Source organism: Pteronotus mesoamericanus, unplaced genomic scaffold, assembly GCF_021234165.1.
Source record: "Pteronotus mesoamericanus isolate MK-2021 breed Mesoamerican mustached bat unplaced genomic scaffold, CSHL_Meso_final contig_52, whole genome shotgun sequence".
NCBI lineage: Eukaryota > Metazoa > Chordata > Mammalia > Chiroptera > Mormoopidae > Pteronotus > Pteronotus mesoamericanus.
The window spans coordinates 8,560,235-8,583,749 of NW_026555189.1; the positions used below are offsets into that span (position 1 = coordinate 8,560,235).

At 41.2% G+C, this 23,515-nt stretch overlaps 1 protein-coding gene across 1 annotated transcript in view; it reads right to left on the reverse strand.

The window, feature by feature from the left end:
* The window catches only part of HYDIN (HYDIN axonemal central pair apparatus protein), a 347,593-nt gene that overhangs the window by 124,618 nt on the left and 199,460 nt on the right, over positions 1-23,515 (reverse strand). The window contains exons 19-23 of the mRNA XM_054579213.1: positions 19,638-19,876; positions 16,619-16,896; positions 14,775-14,914; positions 10,246-10,389; positions 4,804-5,117 (exon numbers count right to left, since the gene is read on the reverse strand). Coding sequence (XP_054435188.1) covers positions 4,804-5,117; positions 10,246-10,389; positions 14,775-14,914; positions 16,619-16,896; positions 19,638-19,876 — 1,115 coding nt within the window. The remainder of the gene's footprint in view (positions 1-4,803; positions 5,118-10,245; positions 10,390-14,774; positions 14,915-16,618; positions 16,897-19,637; positions 19,877-23,515) is intronic.

The window sequence follows — 23,515 nt, forward strand, 5'->3', positions numbered from 1 at the left end:
TCTTAGAAAAGTTTCACTTTCAAGAAGTTGAGGGATGATGAGGAGACAGAGGGAAGCATCCAGAAAATGAGGCTTCCTCCACCCCACTTCCAGCCCTCCCATTCTCTTCTTCTAATCACAATACTGAACAACTTATGCTCATCACAGAAAAATCAATGTGAGAGTAACACATGTTCTTTTGCTCCAGGGCTGAGCTCCCTTAGGCCCTCGTATTAGATGTATTTATAATCTGATTTGGGAAAAAGGCAAAGCTGTCCTTAGGGACCTCTTGGCTCATGTACTCTAAGTTCTAGCATCTCACCTCAGCTTTGCAGCTCTGAGCCTGAGCGGGGACACCAGCCAAGCCAGTGTCTGGTTGGCTCTCTCTGGCCTCTTAGAAGTAAAGGCTGGTTCAAGTGTGGGCTTCCTTGTGCTCCTCTTTCAAATAGATGCCATGATGCATCATGTTCTCATCCAGCTGAGCAGTCAGGCTGCAGAGACAGAGCCAATAAAGGGCATATTTCTACATACTGGCTATGCCAGCGTGGATGCTCAGCCCTTGTGTGTCATCTCAGCTTCTAGCTACATGTGTATGTGTGAGCAGCAGATTGTCATCCACCAAAGTCGGTCTAGAATGCTGTCATATACATGGACGCACATGGACGAGCATGGTTCTAAGCCAGTAACTGGCTTTTCCTCTTATAGGATGCTCAGTTAGCATACTTGTCCATTATACTTCTGTTTTTGCCCTTATATGTGATATGAGGGCCAACTTGGAAAACAATACTCAAACAAGAGAGATTTTTTAAATGTATGAGTCAGAAGTGCCTACAAAATCACACACACATACACACGCACTCAGTCCCACACGCACACGTGGGCTCCCCACACACATATGCACATTCACACATATACATACAGCAGATACATGGGCGTTATGACAAGAAGGAATGTTGAGTGTCTAGGCATCATCACATCCTGCCTAATAAAAGAAAAAGAAAAGCTTCTTTTATCCTTTTGTTTCTTTTACTAACTGTAAGGCTTAGAAGAATTCTAATTGGAAAAAAAGGTGAGTGTTGGTATATCTGATAAAAGTGACCTTTAGCCAATGAGTGCTTTATGTTTTTCTGACGGCCTGCACAGAGAGGGCCTATCTGGAGGGTAAGTGGCATTTTTTCTTTTTGCTATTCAAGGTGACATTATGCCTTGAACCTTTCCATTTGGCAGGTGCCAGGAAGCTGACAGAAAAGAACCTTAAACCAGTTATGAAACGATTCTCCTCTCAGTACAAATAGTAATGGGAGCAGTTGATTAAAAAAACGCCCTTTGAGGAATGACTCTGTGCTAACGACCATGCTGGGCTCTGGGACCCACAAGCAGCAGGAGAGACGTGCTCGCTGGTCTCATGGGTATGAAGAGCCAGGTGGGAGGTTGGATAGAGAGCCATTATTAAAAATGTGGCAAGTCCCCCCAGAGATGGGCTACTGGTGCCTATGATAGGGGCTCTTGTCTAGGACAGGGTCTCCGAGAAGGCTTCCCTGGGGAAGGATGTTTAAGTGAGACAGGATGGGGGAAGCAGGGCTAGCTATGTGGAGAGTGGGGAAGAGTTTCCAGCAGAGAGGGAGCAGCTAGATAGGAACAGCACTGGACAGGAAAGAGGCCAGCATGGGAGGTCGGTGTGGAGAGGGCAGAGTTAGGTGAGAAGAAACCAGAAGGAAATGCAGGGGCTGGCCCTGGCTGAGCTCTCCAGAACACAGTAAGTATTTTGTGCTTTATCCTAAGAAGCATGGGTGTCACTGAAGGCCAAAAGCCCAAGCTTGTCACTTGGCTGCTGTGTAAATGATGGACTATGGTGCATGAATGATAGCAGAGAGCCCAGTGAAGGGTTTTCCCCAATGGTCCAGACAAGAGACCATGGTAACATGAACTACAGTAACACTGTGGAAGTGGGAGACAGAGGTTTTTAGACGGAGGAATAGGTTGAACTTGGTGATGGATTTGATGAATCCAGTGGGTGGGGTTAGGGAGAGGAAGGAAGCTGGATGACTTCCAGGACAGCGGTGTCATTACTGGGACAGGGGGCCCTAGAGGAGGGGCAGAGAGAAGACAAAGGGAGAGCCTGAGTTTAGTGTAGGGCATGTTGGGTGTAAGTCACCTGGGCGACATCCAGGAGGAGAGGTCAAGAAGGTGACGCAACGGGAACTCAGCAGAGGGGTCTGGGTGGAGAGAGACAGGTAAGCTTCAGCAGCAGGAACTGCGTGAAGCTGTGGGGTAAGTGCGATCGTCAGGAAGAGCATGGAGCCAGGAGGGAGCCCTGCATCCTGCTAGTCCAGTGGAGTGGCTGCTGGCTGAGAACTGAGGAGAGGACGGGGGGAAATAGGAGAGTACGGTGTTAAAGAAGCCAAGAAAAAAACATGTTTTAGAAAGGAGGGATAGAACAACTGTGCAGAATGCTGCCAAAAGTTATCCTTCTGAAAAAAACGGACTCTTGTCACTCTCTTGATTACAACTCTCTCCACTGCCTCTGAGAAAGTCTAAACTCCTTATCGTGAAATACCAGGCCTCTCACACACCACTGCCACTCCACCTCCCAGGCTCATTTCCCTGACTTCTCCTCTACCATTAAGTCTGTGTTGTAGCCTTGCTAGCACAGCCCCTGTCCACACTGGTAGGTGGTGTCATGTGTCTCTCCAGTATTCATTCCCTCATATTCCAGTTTGTGTCGGGAGATCTGCCCCACTCCTATGCCCTTCAGTCCATGGGGTTCTGAGGTCACCACTGCACGTGGTGTAGGGCACGTGGCCAGGACAATGCTTTGCCTTCCCCTAAAAGTGACTGGTTGAGGGAGGGCACAGGTAACGTGATTAAGCTGGACTGATCAGAGTGAATCTCATTGAAGTTCTGGGACAAAGGCTCATGTTCTTTTCCAGTGGATCAGAATCCGCCAGGCCATGGCCCAGGAGTTAAGGTAGCCATCTGGCCGCCATGGGGGAAGAGCTGATCTGAGAATATGGCTAACACATGGAAGAGAGCAGAGACCCCAACTTCGGTGACACTGTTTGAGTCCTTGTGTTAAGCCAGGCCAGAAACCAGAATGAATCTGGACTTTTGAGTTGTGGGAAACAATGAATGTCCTTTCCTTTTTATTTTTGTTTAGGGTCAGGTTTCCTGTCACTTGCATAGAATTGAATCCATGAATCCTAACTAATATAAACATACTATTCTTGTTACTTAGAATGTGTCCCTGCTTATCCATCTGGAACACTTAACTGTGCTTCTAAGTGCAGCCTCCGCCAAGCTCCTCTGAGCAGTCACCCCCGCTCTGTCGTCCCTCAGAGCCCGGCATTACCACCTGCCTCCTGTGGTTTACACATACGGTTCCCCAGCAGCCTCAGGCCAGGGATCATCATGCCTTATTCACTCTTGTATCCCTGATGTCTCACACATTTTCTGGTGCATAAGAACCACTTACCAGTGTTTTCTCAATGACTCTTTGAATGAATGAATGAATGAATGAATGAATAAAAATGAATTAAAAGCAGAGGCTCAATATCGAAATATAGGCAGATACTGAAGCAAGTAAAAGAATGGTTAAATGAATGCTTAAACCAATAAAAAAAAATTGAGTGTATCATCTCCAGTATTGGCCAAGTACATTTTCAAAATGTCATTATCTTAATTATGGAAATGGCCTCTCAACAATAAAAAAAAAAAAAAAATAAAGCGTATCCTTTGCTCCCAGATGGAATGAACTCATTTAGTTATGTTACATCAGAATAACTTCACAGAATCTGGTATTCGAAGCTCATTAGGTCAGGTTGGCTGGTTTTTCCATAATTAATTTAAATGATCATCCTCTACAGAATTTCATTTCAAACCAAAACAGTCCTTGACACCTAAAGATCAGGTTCCCTTGCTCATGCCCAGGCCTGGCTTTAGTGCTATGTTCAGTTGTCCTTACATGTCTAAAGAAAACACTCAGAGCAAGCCACCATTACCGTGGTGACAAGTGCTGAAAAGGAAAGGGTGGTTGTCACATACAAGATGAGGATTGTGTACAGGAAGCACTACCATGAGGCTTCCTCAGTTAAACACAGCCAGTCAACATTCAGGACTGAAAACTGAGCTGTCAAAACATCCAAAAAAGAAATATGTAGAAGCCCGTTGGCCCTGTGTGCCAGTTAGGCTTGACCCAGATGAAAATGTTCCTGAGGCCTGACTAAAACGGGCTCTTTATATGGATTTAACTTCTAATTGAACTTAAATTCGATTGAATAGGGGAGATACCTCTAAATACAAATATTGTGAAACTAGCTTTCCCCTCTTAGCACTCATCACCTCCCACCATTTTGTGTGTGTGTGTGTCTGTGTGTGCGTGCGCGCGCACATACACCAGAATGAAACCCACTGAGATATGCAGAACATGGAGCTCAATGCAGCATATATTCAGTGTATTGTGTTATATAATTCATCCTTTGGGTTCAAAATTATTATTAAGAAAGCTGTTCAAAGACTTTATTTTTTAGTGAAAAATTCACAATGATCTAATCACTAGATTCAAAATTAAAGCAGGCTTATGGATATTGCTCTGTTAATCTGGTGGCAACTGGGGCTTTTAAAGATGTTTTATGTTTTTCTTGCTTTGAAATCAAGGAGGGATCATGAGTTTAGGCTCTTTGTTATTTTTGTTAATAATTAGTTGTCAGAACCAAAAGTATTCATGAAAGACGAGTGCACAGACTATACGAACCCAGTGCAAAGCCTGAAGGAGAAAAAGAATGAACAGCAGAGAAGAGCTCTACAGGATAGCTATGCTGGTGGTACCTTATTTGATTTTCCTCACTGTTCGCCGGGAAGAACCAGCGGAACTTCACAACCAATGGGCTGCAGTTGGTGACTGTAACGTAGCGGATCACCTCAGTATCGTTCAGAATACACCCAAAATCCAGTTCCATGGTCTCAAAGCTGAGGTTGGGGTAATGTACTTCCCCACGCAGGGTCAGGCTGTCTACTTGCGGGTGCTCCAGATACTGGATTGCTAGAGTTTCTTCAGCCACCCAGTTGTTTAGATCGTGTCTGTGGAAAGGGTCAAATTTGATCAGCAGACTTTTTTCTTCACCAATCTCCAGTTTAATAGGCTGAAAACAAAATAATGGGAAATTGTCAACTTTTGTGCTATGGATTTCCAACCTGATACATGAAACAGGACAGCCAAAGTTACTTAAATATATTTATGTACACGCACAGATACATACATACATACATATTACTATGAAATACATATATACTATGCTTTATCCACAATTAGGTATCTATACTTACATATAATAGCTAGTATATCAACTTCAATATCTATAGCTATCCATACTTACTGATATTACAGGTATTTATACGTTTGCACACACATATTTTATTAGTTGAAAATGAAAGCAAGAAAAATCTGGAGAGAAATCATTTGAAGGAAGAGATTTTGACAAGAGTTGTGAGGTGATAAAGATTGAGGAGCTGTAAAAAGAAAAATCTACAATAAATAGCTATTATAAAAATATTCTTAATGGAAAATAAATTAGATTGTAAAATTCTCTCCCTAGACAAGTGGGAAAAGCTCTTTACTTAAGAAATTTCAAAAGGGCTTTCTGAAGCACTGGTGGAGGGGCTCTGTGGAGGATGACCAAGAAAGAGATGGATTAGGTGATTTAATTTCTTTTCTAATGTCTATGATTCTAACTCTTCAGCACAGTGTTATCTACTTTCCACTGTTTTCTATTCAACTTAAAATGACACTCCAGAGCTGTACAGAGTTTGTTGGGTAGATTTTGTTTGCTCTTTTTCTCTCTTTGATTCAAATCCCCATGTGTTCCTCAAAGCCAAGGCCACAGTAACACCTTCCCAAAGGAAGCCTGGCTATGAGTTGCTGTTTTTTAAGGATTTGCTCAATTCCCACATTTAACTGGCATAAAAGCCACCTCCTGGCTCTGCAGAAAGCACCTGGAGGCAGTCAGCAGGGACACACAGAGGACCGGATCTGTTTACGGAGCGCTCCCCTGTCCACTGACTTTTAAGGTTCAGGTATTTAACTGTACGTGAGTGCCATGATTAGATGGTTTCAGTTGATAGGACTGATCACCTGATTTAAGAGTCAAAGAAGGTAATGACTCTTCAGATGGCTAATCCCATCTGAAAGCCTAGCTGGCCACTTGGCACAGCTGTCTGGGCACAATTTAGAACCCACTCTTGTAGATCATGGCATCTGCAGCACTTAGAATCACAATACTTGGTGTTTAAAATCTTTGAAGATTGACTTAAATATTTTTTTCCTGGGGAAATAATTTCTTGTTTTGTGGAAAAAATACATATCTACAAAATTTTACATTATATATAACTGCATGAAGAAGAAATTAGAAACATCCAAAATTTTACTATATATTACTTTTCAGAGTTCATATTTGATACATGATGGATGGCTAAATAAAATTTTATAGAAATTGAGGTAGACTAATTTATTTTAAAATAACATGTTTGAAATTTTTCTCAGAAAAAACCTGAAAAAAAAAAAACACCTTTTTATACAAAAGATATTAATCCTAAAATCATGGACTCTGGAGCTGGACTACTTGGGTTCAAACCCCGGACTTCCTGTCACTAGCTCTATGAATTTGGGCAAAGTTAGTTGGTTTTCCTAGCCTTCAGTTTCTTCTTCTTCTTCTTTTTTAAATTTAATCTTTATTGGGTTTTTTTTCCCATTACATTTAGTCCCTTTATACCCCCCGCCCCCTAGCAATCACCACACTGTTGTCCATGTCCATGAGTCCTTTTTCCTAGTCCTCAATTTCTCCATTTGTAAAATAGGGCCAATAATAGGACCTATTTTTTGAGAATGAAATGAGTTAATATACTTGTGATGTCTTCAGAGTAGGGCTTATGGTATATAAATATCAGTTATTACTATTATCCCTTTATGATCAAGAAAAAGGATGGTTAAATATTAAGCAGTTTCATCTTTACACAGTACCTACTGACACCCAGTTGTGAAGGGGATGAAGTCAGCATGCTATGCTTACCCCAGCTCCCAGTTGTTATTGGTTATAGCATTAGTTATTAAAAACTGAGGTATAAAACATTCTGTTCTGAAATCATAACTGCCAATGTTGTTTAGTCTCAGTTGTTGAGTTACATGGACTCAGTCCTGCCAGTCTTTCTCTCACAGTTTTTTTTTTCTTTTTCCCTGAGTACCTTACTTGGTTCTTCTGAACAACCGTATTTCATCGGCCAATCGGTTTTTCAACAACAGTGTGTGAGTGCTGTATTCATTGAGTCCTTGTGTTCTGAGAATGTCTGCCTGTTGCCTTTATACCCAAAGAACAACTTGACTAGTTATAAAATGGTTGGGTCACGCTTTCTTTCTCTCAAAACTCTGTAGCATTGCCCCATTGTCATCTGCCATTGAGTATTACTGTGGGGAATTCCAAGGTTAGTCTAAAATCTTCCCCTGATGGGGGTCTCTTCTTTTCTGCTCTGATACTATGGGGTTTTCCGGTTATCAGTAAGACCAGTAATTTAACTAAGATATGTCTCACTGTTGAATATTCTATATCATCTTTCCCAGGATAATGTGTGGCCTTATTTTTTTAAATCTTTACAAAATATTTCATTTGTATTTTCAAATAGAACAATGAAAAGCAAGTAACTTTTGTGCCTACCTCTCTCTTACCCAAGCTAACTATTCCTCTTCCCTGAAGTAACCAAGGTTGCAAGTGTTTTCTCTGTCTTTGTGGAGCTATTATACACATACAAAATCACATTTGCATCTGTATTCTTTTATTTTTCGCACATGCGATAGCATACCATGCACTCTCGTTCTGTACCTTGCTCCCCCCCAACCCCTGTAGGGGGATCACTCATCAGTGCACATGGAGCTGTCTTATTCTTTTTAATAGCTGCATTTTATTCCATCATATAATTCTGCCATTATTTGTTTAACTAGTCTCCTTTTGATGAATATTTGCTTCCAGTCTTCTACTCTTACAATCAGTGCTGCAATGAATATCCTTGTACATATGCCATCTTGACTATGTCTGTAGGGCACATCCCTCAGAGTGGAATGACTATGTCAATGGGATGGGCCTTTAAAATTCTGACAGCTGCTGCCATAATGTCTCCGAATGTGCATGTCACCAACACTGTAAGGGAATCCATGCTTCCACATGCCCTTCCTAATAAAAAGCGTTATCCAATTTTTGCTCTTTGACAATCTGATAGGGGAAAAAATGTGTTTTGTAGTAATTTAATCTGCATTTCTTCTAATATAATTAATATTGAGCATATTTTCATATACTTAAGGGCCATTTTATTTTTCTTTTTTTGAACTCTATTCATTTTCCTTGCCTATTTTTCTTTTGGGTTATGGCATTTTTCTTGTTGTTTTACAGAAGCTCTTTATTTTTAAAAATTATATGTATATTTTTATTATAGTTGTACATGCAATAATATAAAAAGTTCAAACTATACCACAAGTTATTACAAGACACAGTCGTTCCTGACTGACCCTGGCATCCCAGCACTCCGGATGGAGGCCGTCATTTCTCAAACTTTGTAACAGGACTGCTCTACAGAAGAGTTTCCTGGGGTGGAGAGGGAGGGATCGGGCGGTGGACACATCCCAGGTGCCTGAGATTACTCTGGGGTGCAGACACTGACACCAGAAACACTAACATTCCCCAAACAGGTTGATTGATTTCTCTGGCATACAGCACTTATCTTTATGTCTTGGATAAAAGTCAGCTGCCCATGTCTTTTGTGTGGGGTCGGGTGGGACAGCTGTCTGGTGCCCATAGAATCTCTATATTTTCAAAACTCTGCTCACACTTGTTGTCTCTGAGCTCAGGCTACTTGGGCTGAATGACTCCCCATGTTTGCAGCCTCATTGGAGAATTTCTAGGTTGCAGGTTTTTGTGCCTTTTTGTCAACACACTACAATCTCATTCTAATGTCTAGAATTTGTTTAAATCTCTCAACATTTGGTTAAACCATCCTCTTCCTCCTTTATTTTATTGCTCTGTGCTTCTTTCCTTTTGAACATTCCACTTTTACCTTCTTAAGATTTCATGAGGACAAGAGTGGGTCTAATCTACCACCCAGAATGAGAAAGCTGCTCATGTCTGAATTTTCATTTTCTTATTCATTGGCTTTCCTCAGCTCTCTGAGTTCACTCTTCATCTCTCTTTGAACAGTTCATCTCTCATCCTGGAGCTCTTTTTAAACACAGATCATATCATCTGTAACTACTTTGAGACTGTAGAGAGCTACATGTTTATACTTTTGGTCTTCTTCCTTACCTAGGTCTCCTTGTCGTAGATTTTCATTTGCCTCTTGCTATATGATCATTTCCTCTTTTTTATTTCTCTGTTTCAGGATCTTAGCTGGTTTATTTCCAGCTCATGCTTGAATGAGACCCACTAAAGAATTGGTGGGGGGTGGGGGGCAGCAATGTAGTTTACAGCAATAAGTCAGGTTCTGTCTGCAACACCCTCTCACCAAGCAGCTCTGATCCCTGCCCTCTCCCCCGAAGATCCATCTTCCTGAGAGCAGCTCACAGAAAACCTCCTTAAGTTAAGGACTCCCTCTTCTGAAATCTCCTGATTGTTGCCTGCCCTGCCTTGCTCCTTTACCCCACTTCTCCGTTGGCTGATGGTGCGTGGCTCTGGTTTCTCTTCAATCCTCCTTTCCTACAACCCTACCATGACCCTTGGCCCATGGCCCAGCTATTCTTACTGGTGTCCTCATGCCCAGCAAAGGATCACAGGGATGTGCAGAGAACATTGCATCCTGCCTCAGACTAGGGGCCAGAGAGCTCATGCCTCCTCCTTCAGCCCACTCAGATTTCTCAGCATCTGGAGATAAGCTGTTTGGTTTAAAGACTAGGTTTGGCCATTTTCTTCTGTCCTTGAGTATTGAGTTTTGATTGGATTTGAAGGTAGGGAATTAAAAGGTATTTAATATTAGTGACGTCACTGTTTTCTAAAGATTAGCTTCACTATAATGAAAGGGTCATCATAATGAGCGAGAAGTTCTTACACCATTAATAGTAGTTTTTCTACTGATTGATACTGGAATTTATTTAGGACTCATTTAAAATTTTCTGCACTCTTTCCTCATTATATTTTTCTGAACTGAAATTAGTTAGGGTAGTGACATTATTCTCTTTCTTTCCCACACATACAACCCCTCCCCTCAGGAGCTTGTTAGGACAATCCTCTGTCAAGTTACCTCAGGAGTTAAGGGCAGCAGAGATTTATCAGTCTCACAGATAAAGAAGGGTCTGCTTGTTGAGAGCAACACGTTCACAGGCAGAGTGGAAATGTTCTTCATGACCAAGGGCTGGTAATCAGGTTTCAAGATAGTGTTTGGTTTCTGCAATAAAAGGGAAACGAGGAAACAAACCAAGTTATGACAAACATAGTAAGTCTTTAGGAACAAAGGTCATACACACACACACACACACACACACACACACACACACACTGTTTTTTCCCCTTGTAGAGATTTAGATAAGTCATTTGGAATGTATGGTGGACTACTGAGAGGTGAAACTACCTAAGTGAGAAAACAGATTAGATTTCTTACTTTGCTGTTGCCTGGTTAAAAAAAATTTTAAAAACCTATACAAGCCATGCCTCTGGATAGAACTATTACTACAGAAGTTTCCATAATATCATAAAACAAACTCTAATAAATTACTGATATATGTGGAAGAACCCATGTATCACTATACAATGAATAAAACTTTTTTCCTTTTATAATATTTTCCCATGCTCAAAGTACTCAGTTTGCCAACATACTTTTCTTGTTAAATTGACAAATGCTCCTAATTATTTCCTCTAAATTTTTCCTGATAACACTGGATAGATGATTTAGAAGCATCTTTTTACTCTGTTATAACATCAAATTTAATTTTTCAACTGGAGAAGGCATTAGAAATGGATCCTGAGCCACACGTTTCTGGTCAGACTGGATTTTGCTCATTCTTATGTTGGGATCCACATTGTTCTTTGCATGCCCTGGGTCCTTTAATATTAGCAGGTGACGTGAAGTCTCAATCCATAGCTTCCAAAGAGATCCTCCTTCCAATCATTTCCTGGCTCCTCTAACAATTCTAGTTTGTTTTCCTCAGTGTCTTTGTTTTGATTTGCTTTTTCTCCTTGTTCTGATTTCAGTTAAATCCCCCTGATTCCACATTTTCATCTGAATTTGTCTCTGCTTTTTCAGACCAGTATAGTCTTCTTTCCACTGTAGTTCTTAGGCATCCTGGCTCTGGGTGAACTCATGTGACCAGGGTCCTTTGTGCCTTAGTTGAGGCTGCTATAAAAAAAATATAAACTGACTTATTTGGTTGTTTAAACAAAGACATGTATGTCTCATGGTTCTGGAGACCGGGAAGTCCCAGGTCATGGCGCCAGCCGGTCTGGTGTCTGAGGGCCTGCTTCCTGACTTGTAGATGGCTGTCTTCTCACTGTGTTCTTATAGGACTGAGAGAGACTTCATCTCTCTTGTCTCTTCTTCTAAGAACACTAATCCCATTCATGAAGGCCCCACCATCATGACGTCATCACCTCCCAAAGGCTCTACCTCCAACATCATCACACTGGGGATTAGAGCTTCAACATATGAATGTGGGGAGACACCCATTTAGTCCAGACAGCTGGCTTGAATCTCCTGCTTCGACTGTGTTCCCCAGGCCCCTGTGCAGGGGTTTCGTCTGACATTTGCCATGAGATGCCAACCATTGTTTCTTCCCTCCCTCCAACATGGCAATACAGGTACGGGACTTACCTTGCATTTGCAGATTATATACTGTAGTTTGGGGCAAGGGTGAAGCAGCACTTTAGGACTATTAAAGGCCATACAGAGAACTGTCCACCCAGTGACCTTGCCCCAGGCTGCTGTGTCACTGCAGGTAGTTTTGAAGTGAAGAAGCCACACTTGGCTGGTTTTGGCAAGAGGCCATTTAGAGGTTAGTGATGAGGAGGAGTTGATGCACAGAGAATCTGTTCTATTTTAAAATGACCCCTTTCTCTCTGTGTTGTTTGTCTCCCCAAATATCAGGAGATAGGATTTGCTTCTGGACTTCATGAAGCAAACTGGCTGCTCGTTTCAATTGACCTTTTCAATTCCACAAAGATGTGGTTTCATCTCTGTGGCTTATGAATGGTACAATAGTTATAAAGTAGATCAAATCTGAGGAAACAGTCACAGAAAAATTCTTCCCACAGGCAGTGCTGGTGTCATTATAGTCTAATGCACTAAATCAGATATACTGCCTTGAGCTGAAAATAAGGAGACAGAATAGATAATTGGGTGTTACATAAGTAAATCTGAATACCGAGACCTACCAGGTCTCTTGCACGTACTGGGTAATGAAGTTGCAATTCTTCATTGTCCCTGCTATGGATTAAATGTGAGCAGGAAATGAACAATGAAAAATAACAGTAGCTGGGCAGATTTCAAACTCATGATATTTGAAGGAGGGGAAGGAGAGAAGGGTAAAATCAAACACGGAGCTGTGACCCAATTCATTTTTTAATTCAATAAGTCATTTCTACATTAAAATATTTGCTATTTCATTCTAGTGATAAAGACAAAAATAACTTAAACAACAATATGCTTTTAAAAAAATAAGGCTAAAGGATTTAAAGAGAAAAAAAAAGAACACAATCCATACATTTTAATAAATGTTTACAGGCTTAGAAAAAATCTAATAAGATACAAAGGTATATATTTAACATATGCTATAATTTCTTATATTGAATAATTATTCAGTAAATATTCACTGAATTTTCTCTCAATAGCTACATTTAGAGAAAATATGATGACACTAGTACATCTCTTTCCTGATTACTTATAAAAGGGAAAATTCAAAACAGAGCAATGAAAGCTCAAAAACTGTAGCAGGAACTCCTCTAGTATTTTCTTTTTATGTCTCATGGAGCTTGTCACAGTTAGTTTGACATCCTGTAACTGAAACCCCTATTCTATTCTTCATTGTCTGCTTTCCCCAGTAGTCTGTGAAGCCTGCTGTGCTTTTGCTGCCTCATACACTTAAGTGCTCAAAAGTTATTTGTTGATTTAAACTCCCCTCCTCTCCTCGACTATATGCCCGTTTTTTCATCTCCTAGCAGAGCATCACACCCACGGTGGGTGCCCAATAGATATTTATTTAATACAAACAAAATAGGATGGAACCCATTACCAGAATAAATTCTCGCACAAGTCTCCAGGTAATGAAAGGAACCCTGGCTGAGTCCCGCCCTGACTGATTAGGCACTGACACACCCTGTCCTTTTATAGGACAACAGAGATCACACTGAGACAAAGACTTACTTAATGCTTGGTCTTCCCCGTCAGCTGTGTGGTTCATCAAGGAGGGACTATTCTCACTGTTGTATCCCTAGCACCCAACACAGTGCTTGGCACATGGTAGGTCTTAATAAGTATTTCACTCAGCAGACAGCATGACTGTTTCAATAAATATATCTGACCATGTCACTCCCCTCCCTGAAGCCCACCAATGGCCATCCAGAACATGCCTCCCAGTCATGCCACATTCATTGGCCCTTGCCCACTCTTCTAGATGGACCTCATGCCATCCTGGCATATTCTCTGAGGCAGCTTTTCAGGTCTTTGTGCTCACCATGCTCTTTCCTAACTCAGGCCCTTTGTGTGTGCTGTTCCTGCTGCCTATCATTCTCTCCCTCTCTCTTGTCACCAGACTAACTTCATTTTTTCTTCAAGTCTCAACCTGAGGCACTTGCCCAAGGAAGCTATCTGTCACCACAGGTACAAAGAAAGCCACTGTCCTGATATGCGCTCTCATAGCAACCTGTACCTCTTCTTCATCGTACTGTTTAAAAGTGTAATTTAAACAACTAAATTTTAAAAATTTGTTTACAGTTGTAACCTCAACCAATCTCTTAGCTTTAATTATGCCTCACTGGTTCACCAGATTGTCAAGCACCAACACAAGCTCAGTCCAGAAGAGACATCCCATACATATCTGTTTTGAATGTTAAATGGGAGTCTGTTTTGAGAAATAGGTCAAGTCCTACTGTGGTACCTCCCACACCTTCTCACTATTCTGACCCCCTGCCCTGAGCAGCAGTCATTCCCACCTCTCCCCTGTCCCCTGCTGCCCATTTATTGCTTGCCCTTAATGGCCATATAAAGTCATGGACATGTGTAGCCATATAGTTTAAGAGTGTGAATCAAATAGTTCGTTGATTATTCTCAGTGGTAGGTGGTCTACATAATTGCTTAACTTGTATCTTGGTTTCCTTACATATATCATGGGAATGATAACAGAATCTATAGCATAGATTGTTGCGAGGGGAAAACTGGGCAAATGTATGTAATGAATATGGCTCAGTGCCCGGCACAAACCAATCAATATGTTGTAGCTGTTCTTACTGATTATTATGATTATCAATAATCTTGTCCAACCCTTTCTATAACTGTGATATTTATGTTATCTAGGTAGAGTAAAATGATCGACTACAGTGCATTTTCAGTGTGCTTATACATCGGGAATGATGGATATAGAATTTCTGTAACAATTTACCTTTCAAAGAAATGTAGGTTTAGATTCAGAATTTTTAGTTGAAGGTGTACAGGCCTCTGAAGCTTAAAAAAGCATAGGCTGGGTGGGGTACATCAGGCTTCCCATTAACTTAGCTTCTCAAATAAAAATGTGAATACACTGACCCCAGGTGGAGCACCCAGCCCTTCCCAGCACAGCCGCTGACCTGCTCCAGTCGGTACAAGAGCTGCTTGGTGGACAGCTGGATAAGCGGCTCTATAAACTCACAGACGACATTCACGGTCATCACCATGCTCTTCCTCTTTTGTGCCCCGACAATGGCATGGCATACCAGCTTTTCTCTGACTGTCTGCAGATGAGATACACCAGCATTTTGAGAACATCCACAGCTCAGATGACTTAATTCTCAACAAACGGCAAACTGATTCTCAACCACCTGCCTGGGAACGTTACGGAAGGGTACATTTTTCTGAATAGTGCATTTCAGGTATCACTTCTCTGTCACACAATTAATATCTGGTTAAATATGTCCTGCGTGGAACCTGCATCCCTTTCTGACTGCTTTTGAGGACACAATCAATTTACATTCAGTTAAACAAATATATATATAGAAGGTGTATTATGCATCAGGGCTATTAGGGACTGGACATACCAAACAGTGATGGATGAGGCAGATAAAATCCTTGTGGGCTTACAGTTCAATGGTAGTTCTGTTTCTTATCAAGCTAGTCAGGAACTGTGGCTGGGAAAAATTTTTGCCTTTCATATTTGAATATTTAAAAATCGTGCTATAGAAACTAGTATTTCTTTGCCTCCCTTTCCCCACCCCCACCCCAAGGTCCAGATTTATGTAAAGTAGAAAGGACCCAAAGTGAATTTATATTACAATTAGCCTTATTGAAGAGTGCTCAGGGTCAGATGTTAATGAATTCAAGTCTCTTTTTAATTATGTAGCATAATTTGGAAGAACATTCAGGGAAGCTTTTAGTAAAGCTTAAACTTAATTTAGAACCCTGGCGGCTCAGATTTAATGCCTTTACAAATATGGTCAGCTCCCAATCATGACACTGTAAATGCGCTCCTCCAACAGGCTGCCAGTGTCTTGAAGTGAGGGCTGCACTGGATTCATCTCTGCATCCTCAGTGCCTAATATGCTGTTTATCATATGGTACATACTCAGCAGAAGTTGGCCAAACCCCTGAAAAACAGAGAGAAAAACCACCTTCTATACTCACTCCACAGTGAAGCAATGAACTAGCTTTGCTGTCTTGTCTGCTGGAAGATAAATTCCTTATTGTTTCCTATCTCCCGAGGAGAAAGTTCAGCATGCCTCGTAACTTGGCAACACCAGGAGGAGCTGAGGCAAGCACCAGTTCTCATTCACAAAGTCTGCATTTGTGAGGTAGAAGAGGCTCACAAGCGATTACAAAAGTTTCTTTTAGGTTTCTGATGGTTTCCAGTCTCCATGAGGGAACAGGAATAAACAGGTATGTTTTGGATCTGCATAGATGTTTAAGCAGGATGGTGATGATGTAAATAAGAGAAGATCATCATAGTTGCTGAAGATAAATGCCACTCTTTTATTAATACATAAAAAGATAATGATTATAAATGTGATATGGCTAATGTCATACTGAGAGGAGAGGAGGAGGGGATGTCCCAATACCTGGACAGAAAAGCCCAGAGTGTCTATAAAAACACCCCTTTGGAATAAATATGAATACTGCTAAGTGTTCATCGGAGGCTTAGCTTTGCCTGAATGCTGGATATCCCTCTCCCAGAGACTTGCTGGCTGGTCACTGCTGACTCCGGGAATGAGATCCTGCTTTAATTAGCATTTTAAGGCTGGGTTCATGGTAGCTGTAGAAACAAACATAAAACTGAGCAGAGCTAAACTGTAAAAGCAATGAGTGCTGCCATGGTAACTCGGGGCTACACGCAATCCTTCAGAAACCACATCGTTTCTTCAGATAAATGCCAAGGAACTCGCCTAAGAAATACAGCAAAGATTTATTAAGAAGAAGAGCGGGTTCTAAGCATACTGTCCACTTACCCTGGGAGTAGCAGAGTAGCCTTCAAGCACCACATCGATCGTCTCGTCTGGGTACAACTCCATCCTGACGGGATGAAGCTGAAACACGGGGCTCTGCAAATCCTTGGGTGCCTGGGAGCCATGGCACAGGGGCTGGCTCTTAGCGAGTTTCTTCTTAGCCACACACTTCTTGCTCAGCTTGTCCGGGGGACAGAAATTTTCATTCATCCAGAACAACTGTTGGACTCGACGTCCCTTGTTGGTCAACTTGAAGCTGTAGTAATACGTGTTCAGGCTGGAAAAGAGGAGACGAGTATTGAGAGAACTCAACTTCGGGATGTTCTGTTCAGCTCTACACCCTTGCCATTTGCCCCTCTTGAAGTATTTTAAAAGGGAACAATGAAATAAACAAAATTTTTAATGTAGGAAAGCTCCATCATAGTGCTGCTAGGAGCTACCATAGCAATGGGACAAAGTAGCATCTAATCGGAGGGTCCATAAACTCAAGTCAGAGACCTGGGTTTGGCTCCTGACTTGTCATCACCTGGGAAGGGACCATAGGAAAGTGATGCCACCCATCCCCAGTCTTTCCCAGCAGGTCAAGCAAGCTGCAGAACAGACAGACAGACACAGTTTATGTGAAAGCCACTCTAATTTACAAGAAATGGCTCTGAAGAATAAAAGGAAAAGCAAAATACCTACTGGAGGAGAAGCATATTTCAAATTGTGTTGAGTAAATTTCTACTGACTGAAGGAAATGTCTTGTGATGGGCTCAATTTGAAGGGAACTTCAGATAGAAATGACACATATCCTCTAAGCCTTACCAAAGCTCAAGGGAACTGTAATGGATCAGTACACCTGCTGGACTGGTCATTTTTCTCAGACTAACTTGCTTTAAAGATGCTGCTATTTCACTTCCTCATTCATCTATTCCCCAAATAGTTATTAAGGACTGCTTGATTGTTTAGTGCTCTGTTAAACACTGGGATTTCTAAGATCTTGGAGGTGGTTCAAATGTATTTTTGTTTGGGATTTCCTTTTACCAATTTATACACTTTTAAAGTACTTTTTTTTTCAGGGAGAAAACTCATCTCAGAATTAAACTTTAAAAAGTTTTATTAGGCTTTGAAAGTATAAACTGTTCCTCCTTAGAAAATGATACCATGTCTAATGAGTAATTTGCAGTTGTGAGGTGTAATAATTTCATTCTAGATATGTGTCCACAGGGCATGCTCAGTGGAGTCTTTAGTCAGTAGTTTGACTTCATGGCTAAGAGGAGGCTTTGGGGAAAACAATATAAACACAGGCTGTTTATAAAGTAAGCGGGGTCTCTGCAACTTATTTACAGTATACCTTTCAGTCATCATGGCAACCCAGTAATAATAAGTATACTTACTCTTATTTTAGAGATGAAGAAACAGACGCTCTGAAAATTTAAGGGAGTTGCCCAAAAACATGCAATCAAAAGAGGCGGCATATAGGTTTTTTTTAAGACCTATTTGACCCCCAATTTGCAAACTTTTCTGTAAAGGGCTGAATAATAAATATTTTAGACTTTTTAGACCACATGGTCATTGTCACAACTACTCAGTTGCCCACTATAATGTGAAACAGCCTATAAAAATATGTATACAAATAGGCATGGCTGTACTGCAGCAGTAAGACTTTACTTACAGAAATAATGGGCTGCAGTTAACCCACCTCTGCTTTGGATGATTCTCTTGGAGATTGCTGGCATCATGATTTATGCCAAAACGAGTGATAAGGTTTAGGCAGAGGGGAAATTGCAGCTTAAAATTCACAGTTTGCTTCCATATTTGTGGAAAATTATAGGCTAAACCTCCCAATTACAGGTGAGTGACAGAATATCCTTTGGGGCTATTTGACTCTATTTGTAGATTCCAGAGAACATACAATCAAGTTTGGTTCACAGTATATTGTTTCTATAATTATATCTGAGTATACTTAAAGAAATTTGGAAAAAGGAGCATGGAATGCATTGACAAAATGGTCTACCTCATGGTCGATAGGCAGGCAAAAAGGAGCATTTTTATATCTAGTTGACACAAAAACTATAATGGATGCTTCTCTGAAAACATAATTCCTAGTGGTCTGTGGTATTTTCAGTCAAGTGATATGGTTTGTAGATGGAACAGAGGAAAGGAGGTGTGGATGGGTTTGCGGGGAGGGCTGCTAACTGTTTTTTATCAGGAGCATCTTCTCTAAACCCAGTGTGCCCACCTTGGTTTCAGGGCTTGCCAGACCAGAAGGCAGGAGTGCCCCTTTGAGATCTGGTCACACTACTGTGATGCACAGGTGTACATTCATCTGGCCCCCGCAGCTGCATGACTCCTCTGGGGAATGTGAATAAATCCCCACACATGTCCTCCCCTGTTAGCATTCAGACCTCATGCATTTTTAAAGCCACATTTAGGTTATTCTGTCCTAGAGGTGTCTATACTCTACCACCTTTTATTTAAATATTTAGGTGTTCTAGCTTTTTCTGAGTGATCAGGTAGAGCCAACTGCAGCCATCTCGATTGTTGGTGCTAGAGTCAGGAGGCAAGCAGAGCACATAATACCAGAAGTTACTAGCTTTGCAGTTCCTGATAAGAAACATTTACAATAAATGCTTACTTTCCCACTTATACTCAGGTTACCACTAACATGCATCTGTATTTTCACATACGTGGAAAGGGATTAACAGTGTATTGGAATCAAACAGGAGAAATCATGGTTGAGATTCGGTTAGTCACCGAGAAGGCACTATGAGTTTGAGAGAACAATGCACTTCCTATGAACCATCTCTTCTCTAGAGTAGAGGGACACAGCTTGGAGAATGTAACCAAGCTGTGACTAGGAAGTATCTTCTCATGGCTGATGCACCCATCCGGAGGGGGGAAATGAAGATAGGAAAGGGGAAGGACTAAGGACTTTAGTGCTATTTACTTAAAAGTAATTTTCTAAAGTAGAGGTGATGTTCGGCTTATATAACATGTGATATCTATGAACATTCATCTATGATATTTCCCTACCTAAAATATGCTCCCAAATTGAGCTCTGGAGCAAAGGGCTTATCTGAAATAATGGTGGAACCAATTCCTGAAGCCTGGACCGGAATCCGATAGGTGTTGCTATCTTTAATTTCCAAAATGACCACGTCTTTGAATGTCAGTATGTCATTCAGGTTGGCAGTCAGTGTCAGCTGAACATCAGTTTCTGGGGGAATGATGCCTTCATTGGGTTCAACTGTCCAAAGGGACTTTTTGCGTGCCTGTAACACAAGACTACAAGTTAACAGTGAAGATATTCTTGGCTTTTTCTTCTGCATATGTCAAAGCCCTTTATACTTCAAATGGCTGTCTGGCACTGCAGAGCTCACTATCAGAGACAAACATTATTTTTTTCATATCAAAGTGGCTGGGTATTTGTTGGCTTTCTTTTTTTCAAAAAGCAATCTGATCCTGAAGAGTACAATTCTACATTTGAATGCTCTGTGAAGATTCTTTACAACTCTTTCTCTAGATGACAGTCTAGTTCTCTAACAAGCTGATACTAATTATCTGCTTTAATCACCAAATTTGGAAATACCAGCAGAAGGTATAACATCCTTTCTGAAATTTGGAATTTTCAAAAGACATGTTTTTCAAGTGCAAAGTTTCTACAATGTTATTAGTTAGTATAAACAGCTTTTGCTAAACATAATATAGGAAGTCATTGTGATTTCTCTTATTCCATAATAATAAATAGGATTTCATTTGCCAAAATTCCAAACTTATTCTGAAATATACCATAGGAAGTGAAAATGATAGAGGTGAAATTGACTCCTACTAATCCATTTCCTTTCACTAATTAGATCCTCATAGCTCATTCCCTTTACTCCTTAAGATCTTTCAAACAATACCTCTCAGTGGAGCCTCCTCTCATTGTCACCTTTTAAATTGAAAACCTTCCCCCAGTATGCCACGTCCCCCTTACCCAGTTCTATTTTTCCCCTTACCACTTATCATCTTCTAACATGTGCATAATTGACTTATTTATCACGCTTGTTTGTGTCTTTGCACTAGAATATAGTTCTCCATAAAACTGGCAAAAAAGGGATTTTTGCCAGTTTTGTTCTTGTTGGTGTTGTTGACTGATATATCCCCAGCACCTATAACTATACCTGGTACATAGTAGGCACTTAATAAATATTTGACACATGAATGAATGTATCTACTTTTTGATCAAACCATTTGATGTTCGAGAACTCACTTCTTATGTAAGGTAATTTATCCCAGGCAACTCAAACTTTAGATAGCTCCCCTTAAATTAAGCAGAGATATGCTGGGGTTTGTTTTTGTTTTCTTGTTTTTTGTTTTTTGTGTTTTTTTGGACCTTCCACATGCTGGCATTTGGTATACTCCCTTGGAGCTAAAAAGAATAAATTGAATCTCTCTCTTTTGATTAATAGTCCTTCAGATCCTGTATCCCAGCTTTGGAAGAAAACCTCATACAGCACAATCAAGCTCTAAGGTAAATCGAAAATTTAGTTAAGGTGTTCAATCATAAACAATGACTCATGCTATAAAAAAATGACTCATGCTATAAGCACCTAATTTAATCTAAAAACAGAAATTCTGTTTCTTTGATGGTAATATTTTCTCAGGCTGCTTTTTATTATTTTCTCCTTATCTTTGATTATAGTGCAGGTTCACCATAATATGCCTAGTTATGGGTTTCTTTGCACACCCTACTTGGAATTTGCTACCCTTCTAGAATCTGTGATTTGGTTTCTTCTATTTCTGAAAAATTCTCAGCCATTATGAATATCGTTTCTGCCTCATTCTCTTTCTCCTTCCCTTGTATTACTCCAATTATATATGTGTATGGCTTTCCTAATGTATCTTCTCTGTCTGAGCCTTTCATGTGCATTTTCTAATCTTTTGCTCTCTGTGCTTCATTTTGGATGATTTCTTCTCGGCTATCTTCCAGTTCACTAATTCTTTCTTCAGCTGGGTATAATTAATTCACTGTTAAATATACCCATCATGAAAAAATCAAGACGGTGGAGGAGTGAGTGGAAGTCACACTGACCTCCTCCCAGAACAACCGGAAATAACAACTAAATTGTGGAGAAATCACCTGGAACAAACAACGGAACAATAGTGAGAGAGGAACCTGTAACCTCGGAGACAGAAGAATCAGCTTTAGTGCAATCTAACTGGTAAGGAGTGCAGTACAGACTTGAGAAGGCCAGTGTGGCACCCATGGGCGGCAGCACCAGGAGGATATTGAAACGGCCAGTTGGATCCCCCTGAGAAGAGTAGAGTCTAAACCAAAAGTGGGGATCTCTAGCCTACAGCACCAGAGCCCATAAAGTACACAGAAAACAGACAACTGCGAAAAACCACAGGGTTGCTCTCTGCCAGAGACAGGCGGCTGGAGATGCAAAGAGCCTTTTAAAGGGCCAATGCAAAATTTTTATTTGCAGCCACTTACCCTGGTCTCCGGCAAAGGCGGAGACAGAATGGGCTAGATACACCTGAGGAGAGACTGGGGAAGGAGGCTTTGGGGAGAGAACTGAGAGAGTAGCTGGTCAGATCTCTGTGCTGACTCATCCCCGATGTGGCAGCAGCCATCTTGCTCAGGCAGAGACCACTCCCCTTGAGCGGCAACAGCATCAGAGGATCTAATAGCCCCGCCCCCATGTGGGATTCCACCCCGCCCTATGCTGTCTAAGCTGCCTGCTGAGTGCAGAGTGGCAGCCACAGACAGTAGATCCCTGGCTAACAGGGGTGCAGAGAGAGGTCTGGAGTCATTTGAGGAGAGACTGGGGATGGAGGCTTTGGGGAGAGAACAGAGAGAGTAGCCGGCGGGATCCCAGTGCGGACTCCTCCCCCATATGGCTGCAGCGAGAGAGACAACCCAATAACCCCACCCCAGGAGGAACTCCGCCCTGCCCTGAGCTGTCTAAGGCAGCCAGCTGAGTGCAGAGTGACTAGATTAACAACTGAAGGAGACAGTCACAGACAGTAGATTACTGGAAGTCTCGAACAAACTGCCTAAGGTCAGGCAGGGTCAACATCTGCTATCATCACAGGCAGATCCAGAAAGTAAAAGCAGCACTCTCCTACCATAGAGGTTCACACCACAAAGTGAGGAAATCAAGACACATCAACTTAAGAAGCAGAAGCAAAAGAGAAGAGTCTCACAAATAATAGGTAGACAAAGAAATACCCCCTCATCAAAGTGAAAGGAGAAATCCCCAGAAAGAGAACTAAATGAAATAGAGGCAGGTAAACTATCAGATATTGAGTACAAAACAACAGTTCTAAGGAAGATCAATGAGCTCAGTGAGCTCAGAGAGAATTACAGAAAACTCCAGGGAAACTACGAGGAACTTACTGCAAACTATATCAACATGAAAAAGGACATAGAAACTATCAATAAGAGACAAGAGGAAATGAAGAATACAATTTCTGAATTGAAGAACACAGTAGAAGGAATCAAAAGCAGGCTAGATGAAGCTGAGGATCAAATCAGTGAGCTGGAGCACAAGGTAGAGAAAAGATCCCAGAAAGAGCAAGAATATGAAAAGACTCAAAAAGAATGAAGAGGCATTTGGGGAAATGAAGGACAACCTGAGACGTAATAATATCCGTATAATAGCGATACCAGAAGGAGAAGAAGAGGAGCAAGGGATAGAGAACCTGTTTGAAAAAGTCATGATGGAAAACTTCCCTAATTGGAGGAGAGAAAAAGTCATGTAAGTCCAAGAAGCACAGAAGGTCCCATTCAAGAGGAACTCAAAGAGGCCCACTCCAAGACACATCATCATTAAAATGGCAAATATCAAAGACAAACAGAGAATCCTAAAGGAAGCAAAGGAGAAAGAGGTAGTAACATATAAGGGAGCCCCAATACGGCTAGC